Genomic DNA, 13,109 nt, shown 5'->3' with positions numbered 1-13,109 from the left:
TTGATTTGAATTTCTGAGCTGAAAATTCAGGCCCAATTCGATGATAAAGTATCAAACATGAATAAAATGAGTTCTTAAATTTTTGTTGACTAATATATTTTTTAACTAGTCACTTTAAAGGAATCAGATGTAAGACACGATATATTTAAAATTATTTGTTACTCTGGAACAGAAAATTAAATTATTTCAAAAAAGGTAAAAGGCTAAAATTTGTACAAGGTAGGAATCAACAAATTACAAATTTTTAATATCTTTAGAACAAAAGTTTAATGGAAAAGCTTAACAAAATTTCTCCCGCTCTCTATCTTTTCAAGCAGATGATAATTGCTGAGTGCAAAACCTAGGTAACATAACACGTTATAAATTAATTTTAATTCCATTAAATTTTGTGAAAATATCCTAATTTTTATCTTAATTGGCTGTACTGCAAACTCATGAAATCAAAAAAAGTTCAATTTATTTAAATTTTCAGCTTTTATTTTTTTTATTTTTAATTAAGTTGCAGATATTACCGACCAAAACCAATTGCAGGTGGGCCAGCAAGCGGAGGACCAATACCACCGGCAGCGATTCCTTTTCCTGCTCTTTTGTTGCTTGATCCACTATTTCCAGGTCTACGACCACCAGCTCCAATACTAGGTTTTAATTGCCTTGTTACTCGAGCATTCGATTCTTCAGCATCAACTCGTAGAAATACCAAGACGAGTACGAGAACAGTTAAAGTTAGAAAGTAGCGCATTTTTTTATTTCAAAGAAGTTAACAAAATAACTTTCAAGATAAAACTGCTTAATTTTCTGAAATTTGACTCCTTTTTATATAAACCTCACGGAATTATAAGATCTTTATTTTGATCACAATGACAGTCTTCAACTTGTTTGGAACTTTGAAATATGATAAGACTTCGTTTTTTTTTTTCAATAAATAATTCCGACCTACTTAACTTGTTCCTTAACATTTACCAGAAGGAACTACTGAAAATTAAAAGTACTCGAAACTTGTTTGAAATATTTAAATTGGAATTCCGTCAAAGCACTTCTGCATGTTTTTTGAACCACCACGAGCCACGACATCAAAAATTCCTTTTTCTTCGAATCTCAGTTTAATTTGACACTGATTTCGACGTTCAACTTTAAACAACCAAATTTTGAAGAAAATGACAAAAATATTCAATAAAACTACAAAAATTTCTTATCAAGTATCCAGGTGAGGTGGGTAATACTCGTACTTAAAATCACATTTTATTACTAATTTTTTTGTATTCTTAAAAATAACTTCACTTCAATCTATGTTTAACCATAAAATCCACCTTGATTTCCGAAACCTCCACCAGGTCCACCGAAACCACCTCCAAATCCACCTCCACGACCGCCTCCAAAACCACCTCCTCGTCCGCCACCGAATCCTTGGCCTCCTCTTCCTCCGAATCCGCCACCATAACCTGGTCCACCAAATCCGCCTCCAGGTCCACCGAAACCACCTCCATTTCCATATCCTCCTCCAAATCCTCGGCCTCCTCCACCAAATCCACCATTATTTCCACCAAAACCAAATTGTCTTCTCACTCTTTGGTGGCTTCCTTCATTTTGGCTTCCATCAAATTCATAATCGGCTGCTCCTTGGACATAGGCCAAAATAGTTGCTAACGCAGCAAGTAGTACAAAAACACGCATTTTTAACTTTATTTTTGTTTCAATTGAACTGTTATTAGTAAAGAAATTCAAAACTAAATGATATCATTGTCCAATATCTATTGGTTTATATAGAAAAATTATTCTTGTTCTATATCAACGAACAAGAATTAACAAACAAAAAATTAATATATTTTGGGTTCTTTCCATTTACCTAAACTATTTAATAAATGTTGTGGTTTTTTTTTTGAAGAGGTTTAATACCAACCAAAAACTGGATTTATATTAATTTTAAGTAGACAAAATAAAAAGTGGAAATAAAAAATCACCCTTTTTGATTGTTTTTGTTTTGATTCTTTAAATGTTATGACGTAATTTGTTTAAAAAGTTTGTCTTGTCTTAGAACAAATCTTAAAAACACTTTATCTCTTTCACCAAAAAAATAAAAAACTAATTAATTGTGGGCGTGGATAAAAAAATCGATTATATTATATTAAGTGGAATTTCCGAAAGAGTTAGAAAAATAGAACTGGCCTTGAAGCTGGAAGTGACGTAGATATTATGCAAAGTTATATTGTGAAATGGTTTAAATTAAATAAACAAATAAGTAAAGAAAACAGGTCTATTTTAACATTTTATAATCTTCATTATGAAATCTTAGCTATCACCATCTTATTAGAAAAAATCGATGCGTTTGAAATTGGGACAAAATCATGAAGGTGTAAAAATTTTTTCGTAGACATTTTTTTTTTTTTCATTTAAAAACATATTGAATTTTGGGTCGTTGAGAAAAGGGTAATTCCATGGAGGTTTTGACAGGTTTTTGTTTTTTTCGCTCTTATTTGTTTAACTATTAACTAAGTTAAGTATTTTAATAAATAAACACTTAGGCCCAATTTATTCACTCATTATTCATATAATGGAATATTTAAAGTCCCCATTGAAAATAAAAAATCTGTCAAATCACATACAAATTTAAAAACTGGAGACTTTAAGTGTAATAGAGTGTGAATAAATTGGCCCTTAGTATATTAATTTGTTTCACTGTTATATTAAAAGTATTCTAACTTTTGTGCTGTCTGAGAATATCTTCAAATAAAATGTAAGGGGTGTGACGTTAGAAAGATTGGGGAAAAAATCCCGAAAACCGAAATTCCGAAAACCCAAAATCCCGAAAATCCAAAATTCCGAAAACCCAAGAGTAAAGTTGGAAACATCATTGAACTAAAATATAAAGAATTAAGAATTTTAATATTTAACTTATAATAATTATTGTATATTTAATTTGTTTGGTTTTACTTTTGTTTCAGTTAAAATTTCAGTGAAACACAATTTTGAAGAGTTTTTTATTTTTTTTTTGTTCTATTTTCGGGATTGTGGCCTTTCTGGATTTTCGGTGTTCGGGATTTTGGTTTTTCGGGATTCTGAGTTTTCGGGGTTTTGGGTTTTCGGGATTCTGGGTTAAAAAAGTCATATATTCTTCAAAACTCATGCAGATGAGTAAAAATTTTTGATTGCATTTGTTAGGAGGAATATTCAAGGTTCCGTAGTAAAAGAAAAAAATTGAGAAAACTTAAGATTTTTGTAGTCAAGTCACATGTAAGGTCTGAGGGTGACCTTTTTTTCGATGTTTTTGACGTGATAAATTTCAATTAAAAATTAAAAATAAACTAATAGAGATAAAAAAATCTTCTATAGCTTTATTGAAAGATAATAACCTAAAGCTTAATCCAAATGAAGGATTTTTAAAAATTCCGTCATTTAATAGGGTAAACAGGGGTAAAACGGAAAGATGAAATTTGGGCTAAAATCTAAACTCGAAATTGTAGAGAGTTGATTTTTTTGCTATAGATAGATGAGACTTATTTAAGAATAACTGCATTTAAGAAAAAATTCTTAAACATTTTGAAACTAAGCTATAACGTTTTGTTTGAACGTTGTACACGTGTTGGGGCTATGACAAAATGATGATTTTGGGTAGGGAAAATTTTTGTTGACAATTCTAAAGGTGCCAGGTGAAAGATGAGGGAAAAAAAGCAGGCGTCTGATACGGATTTTTTTCCAACACTCTGCGTTTCGAAATATAAATTTTTGAAAAACACCTTGTTTTTTAGGGATATTTTTGGGTAGTTTTTGATTTTTAGTATTTTTTTGGAGCGTTCAAAAAATCAAACTTTATTTTTATCTTTTTTTCTTTAATAGATAAAGGAATAAAGTATATGGAGTAATGATAGACCATGACCACGACTAAATCATTTTCGTAAACACAATTTTGAGATAACGGTAAAATAAAATTGTAGGATTCAACAGGTTATAACTTTTGACCAAGAGCAGATAGAAATTTATTAAAAATTTATGAGCATCCTGATACAATTACCTTTCATTTGGTATATCAAACATAACGGTAGACTAACTACAAGCTACACAATGTTAAATCAAGAAACTTGCGGAAAACCTCAAAACACCAGTGTGTTGAAGTACCGTAATCTCAGTCTGGAAATTCGACATGGTTGACTTTAAAAAAATCTTACTTCTCTTGTAGGCATCTTTGAAATGAGATTGATACGTCATATGAAAGGTGAAATAATAAGCTTTCACATGGTATACAATTTTGTATATGTTGTAAAACGAAAAAATTGATTCCATAGCGTCAGAACATAAAAACAAATGTTTTTTTTAGCTTTTTTTAATGAAATTTGATCGAGTTCAAAAAATTTTAGCTCTTTTTGTAGATGTCTCATAGACCTGATCGATATATATATTTTGAGCTAAGACAATAAGCTTTCAGATGGTATAAAATTGTTTATAGGTTTAGGGAAAAATGGAATTGATGACGTGAGAAGATAAAAATTCATGTTTTTTTTGCTTTTTTTGATGTTCGACGAATAAAGTTATTAGGCTCATAAACAATCAGATAACAAAATTGAATTTTTCAATGAAAAAAACTCTATTCTACAGAATAACAAAAAAAAAATGTCAAATTCAAAAATATTCAAAATTAAACGTCATTTTTGTTCATAATTAATTTTGTTTTCTTGTGTTCCCTCATATTTTTTAAACGTGGTCTTTAATTGAGTGGTCTTTAAATTTGTGAAAAAAAAGCAACTTAATAATTTATAATCTCAAAAATATCCATTTCATCAATATTTTCTTTAAAACAGCTTTGACAATTGACACACTATTTTTGTTGAGATTATTCCTTAGAATAATTTTTATTCGTCTCTGAAAGAAGCAGATAGATTTATTCCTCTAATAAATGTTTTATTAAAGGAATAAGCTATATCCGGCTGTTGAAAAATTGATTTTTTCTCTATTTGAGGAATAAGTGCTAACTGACTGTTTAACTGACTATTGAAAAATTGGCCCTTATTGTTATATGTATTTTTTTTTTAATTAATCTTGCAAATTAAGGGAAAACAAACATTCATCTTAATTTTTTAAATAAAGCAAACACACGTCTTTTGTTCTAAATATTGTTTTATGAGATGACACTTGGATTAACGCAATAATCCAAATGATACAGGTGAAAGTTCGTACAATTTTTATAATTTAGGATAACACTGCAAATATTGTTAAGAACTTTTTTAAATCTGTTATTTGATGATAAAAAATATATTTGGTAATAAGAAATGGATTCTTTTCAACCCTTATTTTTTTAACACCTTCAAAGGGCAAATTCTATAATTACAATAATAAATTCTGTGACATTAAGACAGAGTAGCTAATGTCGACTTAAGGAATTTTTGAAAAATTTATTTACAATGTTATTTTTTTAAGGTTTTTAATTTTAATTGAACCGAAATTTTTTTCTCTACGCTTTTTATTAGCTTCACTTGTAACTAACTAACTAAAATGGAATATTTTTGTGGTCCGGACCCTGAGGAGGGGAATTGGGGGCGTCAAAATACCCAAAATCAATTTTAACCTAGCAGGTACGAGCGAAAGAGGGGGGCTTTTGAGGCTAATACAACCCAAGTCGAATTAAACCTACTTTCAATCATGATAAGACTAAAAAGTAAAAAATAAAAAAAATAGTTTAAAAAACTTGACTTATAGAAAATGGTATGATCAAAAAGCGTAGAGCGCATTTTTGTTGCTTGTAGGTACTTTCATAAAGTTTTGAACAAAGCGCTCGACGATTTTTGGATCAAACTAAAAAAAGGTTGGCCTAAAAACAACAACATTAAGTTGACCTTCACATTAAAAAAAAATATTGAAAATGGTAGATAGTTAAAAATTTATTTTTTATTTTTTATTACATTAATAAATGAAAAAATGAAAAATGTTAAACGTTGTTGCAAGTGCAACAAGATATTCGTTACTAAGCAGTATTATCATCCACCGAATAAGTAGGTACTTGAATTACAATATTATCGACTACACTTTGGTAAGATCACTGATTGCATTTCCAACTCCTCTTCCAACAGTTCCTGAAAAACTAGCGGCTGCATTTCCTCCTTGACTTATAGCACCACCTGCTGCAGCTCCAAATCCACCAATTGCACTTCCAACTCCACTTCCCACTCCACCGAGTGCACCTCCGAATCCACCGGCTGCACCTCCTACTCCTGCTAGTAGACCGCCCAGTCCACTGATGATGACTGAATTTCCTAGTCCACTTGCCAATCCACCAGCTGCACCTCCTAGTCCACCTACAACTCCACCAGCTGCATTTGATGCTCCATTCACAAGTCCTGCGGCTCCACTTGCCAATCCGCCTGCCGCTCCACCAGCTGCATTTCCTACTCCATTCACAAGTCCTGCGGCTCCACTTGATAGTCCACCTACAAGTCCACCTACTGCCATACCTGTTTGTGAAATCGAACCTTCTGCATTCGCTTGGTAAAATGCAAGGAAGAAAGCGAATACAATGCAGAAAAACAAATTACTCATCTTGCTTTTTATTTTGAAATATAAGGTATAATCTCTTAGAATTTTGATATTAAACTGATAAAATGTTTGAAAAAATGCATTCCTTTTATATTAAAAAAATATGTATACAAAATTTAATATAATTTATTGTTTAATATTTTTTTAATTAATCTTTGCAAATTTAGAAAGAACAAACATTCATCTCAATTTTTAAAATTAAACAAACACACGTGTTTTGTGTGTTTTATGACATTTGGTTAAAACGCAGCAATTCAAATGATACCATAGGTGAAAGTTCGGAAAAAATTGCTTAATCTGTTTTTGTAAGATAATAATTTGAGAACAATGTGGCAGATAACACTTGAAATATTGTTATGAATTTCTTCACCTTTTTTATTTGGTTCTTATTGGATGATAAAAAATAGCCTTGAATAATTATTCTATTGTTGCATTTGGTAAATAAAATTGTTCTTTCCCATACATATTCTATGGCAAAATTAAAAACAAAAACCATAGGAAGCCAAATGTTAAGAGGAATATCCTGATTTGGGTAATAAGGCCTCTCGGCTAATAGGACCAAAATAACAGGAAAATAATTCATTATTTTCGTTTTAGCTCAAGTTTACATAACGGTTTGTACTACAAGTCCAAGAAGTGTAAGAAGTGAATCTCATTATTTCTTATATTGATAAAGTTGAATTTCGGTATCACTAATTGTAGCCTCTACTGTTAATTTGCTTTGAATAATTTTCAATGCATACTTTTAGGCATTTTAGTTATGAATTTTCAAATTAAATTTAAAAGCGCTTTCGATTTAATTTTCAACCGCCATTGCAGGAATTGCTGCTGCTATACATGATAGCACTGTTGCTGGTATCGAAATGCTTTGAAGTGATTGGGTCAGAGCACAGACAAGCTGTAAATTATAAGAGATGGAGATGGAGAACATACAGCGGTCCAAGACAGAAGTACAAAAAATGTCCTGCTAATATAGCTAAAGCAAGGTTAAAACGGTATTTATATAGTCCAGTGTATTTATAATTTGACCCAGCAGTTTGTACCACCCCCAAATTTTGTTTGCTCATTCGATAAAGCATTGGCTGAATATCATTACCCTGATTTTTCGCACTCGTGAAATTCATCTTTCGGCCGCCATCTTGGATTTTAGTTTTTGAATATCTTGATTTCTATTTATCCTACATAAAAAGTTGTATAAACAAACAACAATTAAATTTCGCGTCTTTTATGTTAAGAACACTTTTTCGATATTTTGAATATTAAAATTAAAAGTTACAAGCCGAAAAAAGCAAAAAAAAAAACGAAAAAAAGAAAATTTTTAAGTTTTGATCCCTTTTCATCAAAATTATGAGAAAACCTTCCAAAAAAAGATTTTTCACCTTAAAATTCTCTACAACTCTGCTATTCAACTTTTTTTTTTGTATGGCTATTAATACAAAAGTTATTAATACCTACTTTTATTTGTTAATTATTATTTTACTTTTTTCTAAATTTTTTTTTACCAAATATTGAATTTTAAATGATTAGTTCTGTTTTTATAGCTTTGTGTAACAAGAAAAGTGATTATGTATACGTTCTCCAAAGTCGATGTGAGCATCACTTAAGAAGATAGGAAAAGTGAAAAGATGTGGGTATTTTGGCAAGACTTCCACATCATCGTTTAGAGGTAGAAAAACTTTCGAGCGATTCAAATGGTACAATGGGGGCAATCAAAAAGACCATTTTCCAATCAATGTTGAAGCACACCAGGGAATCATCGTAAGTCCTTTGCTTTTTATTACTAACCTTGATTTTATGTTTGAATGCAAAGTGATGGATCCAATAGTGAATCAGTTATTATTATTTGCTGATGACTAAGCGAACATAAGTGAAGATTCAACATCCTTATAACCAGAATTTGAGGCAACACGCAAACAGTGTTCTGGATCTCAAAAAATACAAAATATCTATCCTGAAGGCATGAAAAGTATTTATTTGGAGAGTGAAGCACCGGTAAAGAAAGTCAAAAAAAATACTTACAATCTTATCTTATATAAGTCATATTTAAAAAAAAATTAACAAAAATATTCCGCAAACACAAAATTTTTATATTGCGCAGTAATTCTCTTATATAATTTAAACATCTGCCACATTCGCAAATATTTTCGCAAATTCTAATTTTTGATAAAATTAAATAAATATTAGGTTTGTTTTCTTTTTTTTTTCTTAAAACTTTGTTAAACACGAGAACATATGTGTTTGCTTGATTCAAGTATGATTGTTTGTTCTTTAAAAATCAAACTACAAATCAACCACATTTTTAAGATATAAAAGGAGTGATATTTTTTGCAAACTTCATCAGTTTAAAATATAACTTCTAGAAGTTTATACATTTTACTTATAATCAAAAAAAAAAAAAAGAAAAACAAAATGCGTACTTTCATTATCTGTGCTGTAGTAACTGTTCTTGCACTGGTCCAAGTTTGTGTTGCATCGAATGATCCAGATAAGTAATTTGCTGTATGGAATAACTTATTCCTAATTGATAACGAACTTTCAAACATTTTTTTTCCTGTATAATGTTTTGCAAATAAAAAACAAAAATTTAAAAAACTTTTTTTTTTGTTTTTTTTTTACTTGCAACTTTTTTAATGGGTGTTCATAATATCGCAAAAGTGTTCTGAAATTAAAAGATGGGAAATTTAATTGTGTATGTTTTTTGTATCACCAAATTTTAAATAAGATGAATAGAAGTCGAGATATTTAATAATTTTATTTCGCTATGGACTAGCGAATGCAAAAAAAAATTATATTTTGTTGCTATTTTATTTCTATTTTGTTTCTAATTAGGTGCAACAAGCTACAGCTATGATTTTGTTGCTCTATTATTTTTGCAATTTCATTCCTTGCGCTAAGTTAATTTAGTTTATTCTTTCACTATTAGGTTAAGTGTGTGCTTTCAGTTTAGGTTGTTTTCGTCTTTATAAAAGGTTTCAACAAAATCAAAGTTCTTACAACTAATTAACAACAAAATAGTTACAAAATATAAACCTAGTTTGAATTCGCTAAGTTGATATAAACTTAGCGAAACACTAATAAAAAACTTTATTGGAGCAACAAAATCTAAATTAACGTTACTATCCAGCAACAAAATAGCAATAAAATATAAACTTATTTTGAATTCGCTTAGTTCATATAAATTGAGCGAAATAACCAAAACACAAAAACTACTCGAGAAAATTAAAATTACCGTAACTAATTAGCAACAAAATATGAACCTAGTTTGAATTCGATCCAGGGGTGGTACTTCGCTAAGTTCATTTGAACAAAATGGTCTAACCTATATATTATATATTATTAAACTGCTAAACATGTAGAACAATATTGCATTTCAAGAGTTTACCACATTTTGCCCCCCCACCCCTCCCCCGAAAACAAGGGTCTCTTAAAAAAAAACTTCTCAAAAACGACCCTTATACTAATCAATTTTTATATTATTCTATTGAATGTATAAGAATAAAACATTCATAAGCGAAATATTAAAATACTCATAACATAGCCAATTTGGTTCTAATCGACCTAAATATTGGTACATTCACAATATTTTTGAAATATAATGCATTCAGTTAAAAATTAAAAAAAAAAATGCAAATACAAAATTTTGATGCGAATACAAAAAACAGGGTTTTCCGGGAAAAAAGTATGTTTCAGTTTTTTTTGTAAACTTCTTAGCAACATTGATATTTATTAGAATGAATTCTTAAGTATTTGGCTCGTAGTTACCAGGTAATTAAATATTGATAAAAAAGGTATATAAAAAAACGAAAAAAATGTTTTTTTTCTAAATTTCATCTTTAAAACTTATTTGCTTCAAATCTACTTAGAGCCAATTTTTCAATCTTCTAATAAACAGTCTGTTAACTGTTCGACGAATAAAGTTATTAGGCTCATAAACAATCAGATAAAAACATTGAATTTTTCAATCAAGAATAATTTATTCTACAGAATAACAAAAAAAAAATTGTCAAATTCAAAAATATTTAAAATTAAACGTCATTTTTATTCATGATTGTTTTTGTTTTCTTGTGTTCCACTGTATTTTTTTCAAAATTCTTTCAAAACAGCTTTGACAACTGACACAATTTTTTTGTTGAGTTTATTCCTTAGAATAATTTTTATTCGTCTCTGAAAGAAGCAGATAGTTTTATTCTTAGGAATAAGCTATATCTGCTTGTTGAAAAATTGATTTTTTCTCTATCCTTAGGAATAAGTACTAAATGACTGTTTAACTGACTATTGAAAAATTGGCTCTTAGTTAAATGCTAATAGAATTTTTAGTAAGTTACTATTTAAGTTAAGAAATGGTCTTTTTGACTTAGCAACTTACTTAAGCGGCCTTATATTTTTCTTAATCGTTTAAAAATTTGCACCTTGAGTCTTACAATAAGGTACCTACTGTAATAAATAATAAAATTAAAATAAATTTTTGTTGGTCAGAGAATTCACTAACCAGTACCTCATACGCACATTTTTGAGTTTTGATTATATTGGAACAGAACACAAAAAAGAATTGAGCAGATAATAGACCAAAATAAAAACGCCTCGCTTTTAATGAACTCGATTCGTTTTTTGAATATGGAATGAATAAAGAGTAGCATACAAAAAGTGAGATTTTTAAAGGCTTCAAAAGAGTACAATCCCGGACAATTGATAGAAACTATCCCGGACGTCCCCCACACAGCCAAAAAAGAGTACATGTCCAGAAAAACCCGGAATCATGGCAACCCTATCATAAGTGAAGATTCAACATCCTTATAACCAGAATTTGAGGCATATGTTTGCGTGTTCTGGATCTCAAAAATACAAAATATCTATCCTGAAGGCAAGAAAAGTATTTATTTGGAGAGTGAAGCATCGGTTAAGAAAATTAAAAACAATACTTACAATCTTATCTTATATAAGTCATATTTAAAAACAAAATTAATAAAAATATTCCGCAAACACAAAATTTTTATATTGCGCAGTAATTCACTTATATAATTTAAACATCTGCCACATTCGCAAATATTTTTGATTAAATTAAATAAATATTAGATTTTTTTTCTTTTTTGTTTCTTAAAACTTTGTTAAACACGAGAACATATGTGTTTGCTTGATTCAAGTATAATTGTTTGTTCTTAAAAAATCAAACTACAAATCAACCACATTTTTTAGATATAAAAGGAGTGATATTTTTTGCAAACTTCATCAGTTTAAAATATAACTTCTAGAAGTTTATACATTTTACTTATAATTAAAAAAAAAAACAAAATGCGTACTTTCATTATCTGTGCTGTAGTAGCTTTTGCTCTTGTACTGTTCCAAGTATCCGTTGAATCTGATGATATTTCCGTTAGATATCCAACCAGATAAGTGATTTGCTGTAGATGGAATAACTTATTCCTAATTGATAACGAATTTTCAAACATTTTTGTTCCTGTATAATGTTCTGCAAATAAAAAGCATAAATATATCATTTATTTAAAATTTTGTTTAATTACTGCATGTTCGAGTATATGAGGTAACGAGTTTGATATCGAACCCTTTTTTGTCTGCGTTTTTTTACCTGTTTTGCTTTTTTTCTTTATTTTTTGTTTCAACCAAATCTTGAATTTTAAATGCTTAGTGAGTATTTTATTCATTCCTTTAAAACGTACATTTTCTTATTTTTATTCCCTACATTATTTTTTTTTAACGTTTTATTTCAAATATTTGCTATAAAATGTTCAAAAATTTTTTACTTGTAACTTTTTTAATATTTAGAATATTGAAAAAGTGTTCTGTTCTTAACTTAAAAGACGGGAAATTCAATTGTGTATTTTGTATTACCAACTTTTACATGAGATGAAAAGAAGTCGAGATATTGCATAGAAAAACAAAATCCAAGATGGCGGCCAAAAGGTGAATTTCACGAATTCGAAAAATCAGGGTTATGATATAGGTATGTAGTCAATAATATATCGATTGAGCAAACTGCTGGGTCAACCATATAATGAACATTATAAACGCATTGTACTAGTTGTCTTCCTTCTATGAGTGTGAACTTAGCGAAGCACTTTTCGCAAATCGGATTGGGAGTAGTTTATTATTTTGTTGCTAATTTGTTGCTATTTAGTTACGGCAATTTAGATTTTTTTGCTCCAGTAGTTTTTGTGTCTTGGTTGTTTCGCTCAGTTTATATGAACTTAGCGAATCCAAAATAAAATTATAATTTATTGCTGGGTAGTAACGTCAATTTAGATTTTTTTGCTTCAATAGTTTTTGTTTTTTTTAAGTGTTTCGCTAAGTTTATATAAACTTAGCGAATTCAAACTAGGTTTTTATTTTGTTACAATTTTGTTTCTAATTAGGTGCTACAAGCTATTATCAAACAAGCTACAACTATGATTTTGGTGCTCTATTATTTTTGGAATTTGATTCTTTTCGCTAAGTTAATTTAGGTAGGTAGGTAGGTATTCTTTCACTATTTAGGTTGTTTTCGTCTTTATGTATAAAAGGTTTCAACAAAATCAAAGTTGTTGCAATTAACAACAAAATAGTAACAAAATATAAACCTAGTTTGAATTCGCTAA

The 13,109-nt window shown here is 29.3% G+C and overlaps 2 protein-coding genes across 2 annotated transcripts; both read right to left on the bottom strand.

The window, feature by feature from the left end:
* Positions 1 to 1,290: 1,290 nt before the first annotated feature.
* On the bottom strand, positions 1,291 to 1,671 carry LOC129911870 (uncharacterized). The gene has a single exon (XM_055989855.1). It carries the CDS (start codon positions 1,669 to 1,671, stop codon positions 1,291 to 1,293), a length of 381 nt encoding a protein of 126 aa, XP_055845830.1.
* A 4,335-nt stretch (positions 1,672 to 6,006) lies between these two features.
* Positions 6,007 to 6,435, bottom strand: LOC129911860 (uncharacterized). The gene has a single exon (XM_055989845.1). It carries the CDS (start codon positions 6,433 to 6,435, stop codon positions 6,007 to 6,009), a length of 429 nt encoding a protein of 142 aa, XP_055845820.1.
* Between the last annotated feature and the right edge of the window lie 6,674 nt (positions 6,436 to 13,109).

The sequence above is a fragment of the Episyrphus balteatus genome, chromosome 1 (assembly GCF_945859705.1).
Source record: "Episyrphus balteatus chromosome 1, idEpiBalt1.1, whole genome shotgun sequence".
Classification (NCBI taxonomy): Eukaryota; Metazoa; Arthropoda; class Insecta; order Diptera; family Syrphidae; genus Episyrphus; species Episyrphus balteatus.
The sequence above is the reverse complement of the archived record's forward strand: the minus strand, read 5'-3'. Positions and strand labels throughout refer to the sequence as shown.